The sequence below is a fragment of the Lycium ferocissimum genome, unplaced genomic scaffold (assembly GCF_029784015.1).
Source record: "Lycium ferocissimum isolate CSIRO_LF1 unplaced genomic scaffold, AGI_CSIRO_Lferr_CH_V1 ctg546, whole genome shotgun sequence".
NCBI classification, from domain to species: domain Eukaryota; kingdom Viridiplantae; phylum Streptophyta; class Magnoliopsida; order Solanales; family Solanaceae; genus Lycium; species Lycium ferocissimum.
Window position 1 is genome coordinate 81,058 of NW_026725993.1, and position 5,438 is coordinate 86,495.

General features: G+C 32.5%; 1 protein-coding gene across 1 annotated transcript; it reads right to left on the reverse strand.

The window, feature by feature from the left end:
* Positions 1 to 1,494: 1,494 nt before the first annotated feature.
* Positions 1,495 to 5,212, reverse strand: LOC132044925 (xyloglucan endotransglucosylase protein 1-like). The gene is made up of 3 exons (XM_059435463.1): positions 4,898 to 5,212; positions 2,949 to 3,142; positions 1,495 to 2,142 (listed from the first exon to the last, which is right to left on the reverse strand). The coding sequence occupies exons 1-3, from the start codon at positions 5,165 to 5,167 to the stop codon at positions 1,761 to 1,763; spliced, it is 846 nt and encodes a 281-aa protein (XP_059291446.1). The 5' UTR covers positions 5,168 to 5,212; the 3' UTR covers positions 1,495 to 1,760.
* Positions 5,213 to 5,438: the final 226 nt, after the last annotated feature.

The window sequence follows — 5,438 nt, forward strand, 5'->3', positions numbered from 1 at the left end:
TATAAATACACTGCGATGGTATCACGGAGAGGAAAGGGTTTGGCCGAGGGGTATGTCGGGTAAATATTTCATGCTAGTGAGGGTAGAAGCCAGGGGCGGACCCATGTGTTAAGTTTTGGTGCTCGAGTACCCATTAACTGTGGCGGATACTCTACGTAGACATATAGAAAATATTGAAGTTTTGATATAAAATAATAAATCGCACCCATGAGGCAATAAAAGATCTTGGTGCTCTGGTTAAAAGGTTGTAAGCTTTAGTAGCCAAATTTGAACCCTACTCAAAGCAATTTATTTTTTGTCGATTTTAAGGTGAGCACCCAAGACCACTGAATCCTGGGTCCGCCACTGATAGAAGCGATAATAGTTTGGGAGGGGACATAAGCGGGTAAAGATTTTGTATTTTGTGGACAATTAATGATGTTTTCCCTATTATTTTTACTAGAATGTATGAAATAATTTTATTCAAATTCTATTTTTATTCTTTTAATGGATAATTAACAACTCTCCACTTACAATTAAAGGTTGGGACTTGGGACTTTTTTCCCGGAAATCCCCAACGAAAAATTTGGACCTTCACATTGAGAGTATATGTGTGGCCATCCATCCAACCACCAAGAAGTCCCTTAGAACACTATATTTTATTATTCAGAAGAAAACAAATAAAAAATGAAGTGTGGATATATTAAGACTGAGTTTCCAATTGCCAACTCTCGGTAAATTAAAAGAATTGAAAATCGAAAAGTTGTAACAATTTTATATCCAAACATGAATAAAATTTTGGTAAAAAGTGAAAATTATCCATGGCCAAACATGCCCTTTAACCATTGTGAATTTGGATTAGAAGAGTCCAGTGGATATTAAGCTAAGACTGTATGGTTGAACAAACTAAAAGGGATACTTCTTTAGTACAAAAAATGTAAAGACGGTAATTATTGAAGTTGTCAACTCTTCTTGCATGATGAATTCATCAATGGTTAAAAAATCATATATAATTATAACTACACTACATGAAGAAGGCCGTGACCAAGTGGAAATATTAATCTTCAGCTTTGGTGTTGCTTTCATGGAGACTGGCAGTGGTTAGGAGATATTAATAATGATGAAGTGGATACTTATCATTTTATTGAGAGACAGACATGAGACATTAAAGAAAATTGTCCTGCTTTTATTATTGAAAAATCGGCTTAACCGCAAACCCATCCAAATTAATGGAAGATAAGAATCTATTTAACCTGTTTGGACTTTTTGGATGATTACTATTTGTTCTTCCTCTGGTGCAGCTCGCAACTTATCTGTTAACAGAAAATGCTGATTGGGGTGACATCCTTTGCATATGTATTTTTAGGGACCTAATCGCACACGTGAAACATTTAAGTACTTTATAAATTATCACGAAATGCACGGGCGACGCACTAAATGCATGTGTGACGCACATGATGCACAACACAAAAGTTTATTTTTTTAATACACTTTCAAAACTTTCAGGCTTGAATAATATTGTTGTTTTGGTGTACAAACAGGTACGACTGACTCTGAATTTCATACATCACACTGCATCTACACCTCAAAGGACAGTCCAATGCACCAAGCTTATGCATTCACAAGGTCGCCTAAGAATGGCTAGACCACATTGTCTATTGCATTCTACCTTATTTAATGTTTCTATAAGAGACCGTTTCAATAGCTGAAATCCGTAATTAACCACCGTGTCACACAATGACGAAAAAAGAATTATAGCACGATAACTAAATTTTTTGGCATTAATTTAGAGAGCATTCAAGGGGAAATCCTTGAGGAAAACGTTTAGTATCAGTGCAATAGTTGTAAACCATGTAGTTCTTTTGCACCCATTTAATCCTTGCTTGGCCAGAGTTATCCAAAGATTCATTTATCCAAGAATTGGTTGTGGAATTATTGGAGCAAGAAGAAGAAGAAACACATGTTTGGGCATTGAAGTTTCTGTAAGAAGCAATGAAAGGAGCTTTGCTCCAATCAGTCTTCACAAGTCCTCCCCTTGTTGCCCAACCCTCAGCATTCCATAGGCTAGAGTATAACCACATTGGTTGGTTCTTTGGATAAGGTATTCCATTAATAGCTTCAAGATTCTTGAATTGCCTAATTGGTGTCCCGTCTACTGAAAATCTAGTATAAATTTGAAGGAAAAAAAAATTAGAACAAGATGAGTAATTAGCAGGCATGCGTCTAATCAGAAAAAATTGCACTATTAAAGTAAAATTTTCTAAATCCCTTTCTTACTAATTAGTTTTAATATAGTCATTTTAGTTGCTTAACTTTATTTTTTTTTTTTCATAATTTATTGTACATATAAGTATAGCAATACATAGAATAATAAAACATTTAATTTAGGTAATACTACTATTTACCATTTAATCTGAAAGTGTTTTTTGTATAACTATCTGGTTTTCCAAATCCATCAACTAATCTAGATTGGTGACACGTACGGCCCATCTAAGGAAAAAACACCATTTATCATGATTTTTTTCATTCGAAGGGCTTGAACCCGGCCAAAACCTCTTATTAATGCTGGAGGGAACTCATCTAATATCCACCCCTAATTAAAAATTTTAAAGTTTGTGTTACTCGTGGTGATCTCCCATCTTAAAAAATTTATGATATTGAATAATCAAGATAGGTTAATGATAGCTAGGGAGAGGAAAAGCATAATTGATCCAAATAAAATTACATGAAACTTTTAATATTTTAACAAGTATTTTATGGGCATTAATGTTCAAGCATGGTAAAAATAACAAACATCACGAAAAATGGGATACATGCATCAAACATGCAAGAAAATGGAATTAATGTATCAAGAAAAGGTGTGACGCACATTTTATTCAGTACACTTGAGGCCTATAATTGGTTCACGCAAGATTAGTAATTGATTCTTATATCTCTTGGGAGCAAAAACAAATAAAAAGTATGCTTACATGATGCTTCGAGGATTCCAAAGAATAGAGTAGGTGTGGAAATCCTTAGTGGGGTCAAACCAAAGATAAAACTGTTGCTCCTTATCTCCCTTGCCATGTGTGTACACATTTGTATGAAGAATATATGGCTCTCCACTTACATTGCCAAGAAACTCAAAGTCAATCTCGTCATGAGTTGGTCCCAATGAAGATAACTGCATTTTTCATTCACCATTGAGACAAATTATAAATACGATTGATATAGTTCTCAAATATATAAAATTTTATTTTATAATATTTAAAGAATCTACGTACGAATTAATAGTCAAAATTAAGTATTTTTGATCCTTATACTTCGAATTGCTTCACATAATTTGAGATAGGGGGAGTGCTAGGTTCTAATAGTTTAAATTATTGTTGTCATGTCTAAAATGTATAGTGTTAGTGCATATAACTTAAATTCATATTATAATAAGTTTAAATCTATTTTTTAAACACCAAACCAAACCAATTGCGTCGTTTTAAAATTTATACACCAAACCAAACCAAAATAAGCGTCCTTTTAGTTGTTCGGGTTTTTATTTTTGAATTTTTCGTTTTTTTTTCCGGAAAGTCTTGATACAAAACATATAACTTTTACTTTAAATATTTTTTTCCTAGTAAGATACAATTATATAATTAAGGTGTTTCTTAAGAAAATAACACAAAATGTTGAGGACATTGTATTAAAATATTCAACAAAAGCTAATATAATCGGTTAAAATAAATATTGCTAATTAACAAGCCATAATAGAAAATGACCATAATCTAAAAATACTAAGTCATGCTAAAATAAGTATTAATTATATGACAAAGAAAAAAAACTTAAGTTATGTATTTTTACTCTCTAAATCAATTATGCAAAACTAAAGAATAGATATCCAACATTATTTCATTTCTAGTGGTAAATTGAATTTCTTTTGTTAGGATTAGTGTTGAGTTGGTTTTGGTTTGGACTTTATTTGTAACATCCATAGGATATAAAACTTATTGACATTCAAAATTTTAAGTTCAAGCTTGAATAATATGATAATAGATAAAAAATTACGAAAAAATTTAAAAAATATTTATAAATTACTTTACAAATAAATATTTTTATGTATAAAATATTTTAAAAATTGAATACATGTAATGTCGGGTTGGTTTGGTTCGGTTTGACTTTTTTTAGTTAAAACCAAACCAAAAATTATGGTCGTGTTTTTTTTTCCAACACCAAACCAAGTCAAACCAAACCACTAGTCGGATTTTTTTCTCGGTTAATTCGGAAATGGAGGTCGGTTTACGGTTTTTGTACACCCCTAATAAGTTTAAATCTATAAACTACTCCCTCCATTCCAAAATAAGCGTCCTTTTAGGCTTTTTATTTTGTTCCAAAATAAGTGACACTTTAGGATTTCAAAAAAAAAAAAATTCTATTCTTCCAAACTTACCCTTATTTATTATCAAGAATCATTGAATAACTTTTTTTTTTCTAAGCATTAATTAGGGGTAAGTTGGTAAAAACACTCTTAATTTTCTAGGAGTGAGCAATTTCTTAAGGGGTGTGAAAGAGATACTTATTTTGAAATGGAGGAGTATCAATGTAAATCAAACTCCACACCATTACATTACTTAAAATCCAACTAATGGTTACCGTCCATGAAAAATATGAATTAGCTAGTAATAGAGGCGGCTCAATAGAATTGGTGACCTAAAGTCAAATCTAAATAAGAGATCTCAAGTGTATTTAATAAGATGAGCATCACACGTGCATCCCGTGCCGCACGTACATCCCATATAAGCTAATTAGTGGCATAAGAAACAATGATCCAAAATCGATCAATTAAAATCTTAGAACTCAAAAGTTTATTGCATCAAAAGTATTTTGTTGATATAAGTATCAGATCATGAGCTATTATATGTATTTATTACGCATGATTATATTAACTTACATAGTATGTAGTAGCAGTGCCTGCAGAATTGCCGGGGACAAGTTTGATCTTCATGTCGATCTTTCCAAACATGTACTGTTTTTTTGACTTAAATCCAGAGCCAGAAATTTTATCGAGGGAAAGAGTAAGAAGTTGCCCGTTCTCCAGTATCTTCACCCGGTCATAGCCCCAGGTAATATCGAATTCTTGATCGAATCTTCCGGCCAAAACCACCACCACCAAGGAACTGATCATCAGAAAGAAAGAAAATATACGAGTTGAAGTTTTCATTATGGTGTCTGGATATTGGTTTTGAAACTTTTAAAGAAGGGTATGTATTTTGTGTTTGAAGTGCATGGACAAGGTTAGAGGCATTATATATAGTGTTGGGGGTGACAGTGTGGAAGATGTTGGAAGAAACTTTTTTTTTTTTTTTTTCTTTCTTTTGGGTGGGAGGGGGAATGGGAGTAGGGGGTTGGTTTTCCTTTTCATTGATTTTCTTGGCTCCCAAATAAGTGAAACTATTTCTTTGACAGTTTAAAGTTTTATGCACTGACAAAGC

What these genes read in the sequence shown, in the direction of transcription:
- LOC132044925 (XM_059435463.1), bottom strand. Translation starts at nt 5,167, where the DNA reads ATGAAAACTTCAACTCGTATATTTTCTTTCTTTCTGATGATCAGTTCC. An exon ending in GCACTGCTACTACATACTAT is followed by an intron (nt 3,143 to 4,897) that starts GTAAGTTAATAT and finishes TGAAAAATGCAG; the next exon opens with TTATCTTCATTGGGACCAAC. An exon ending in TGGAATCCTCGAAGCATCAT is followed by an intron (nt 2,143 to 2,948) that starts GTAAGCATACTT and finishes AATTTATACTAG; the next exon opens with ATTTTCAGTAGACGGGACAC.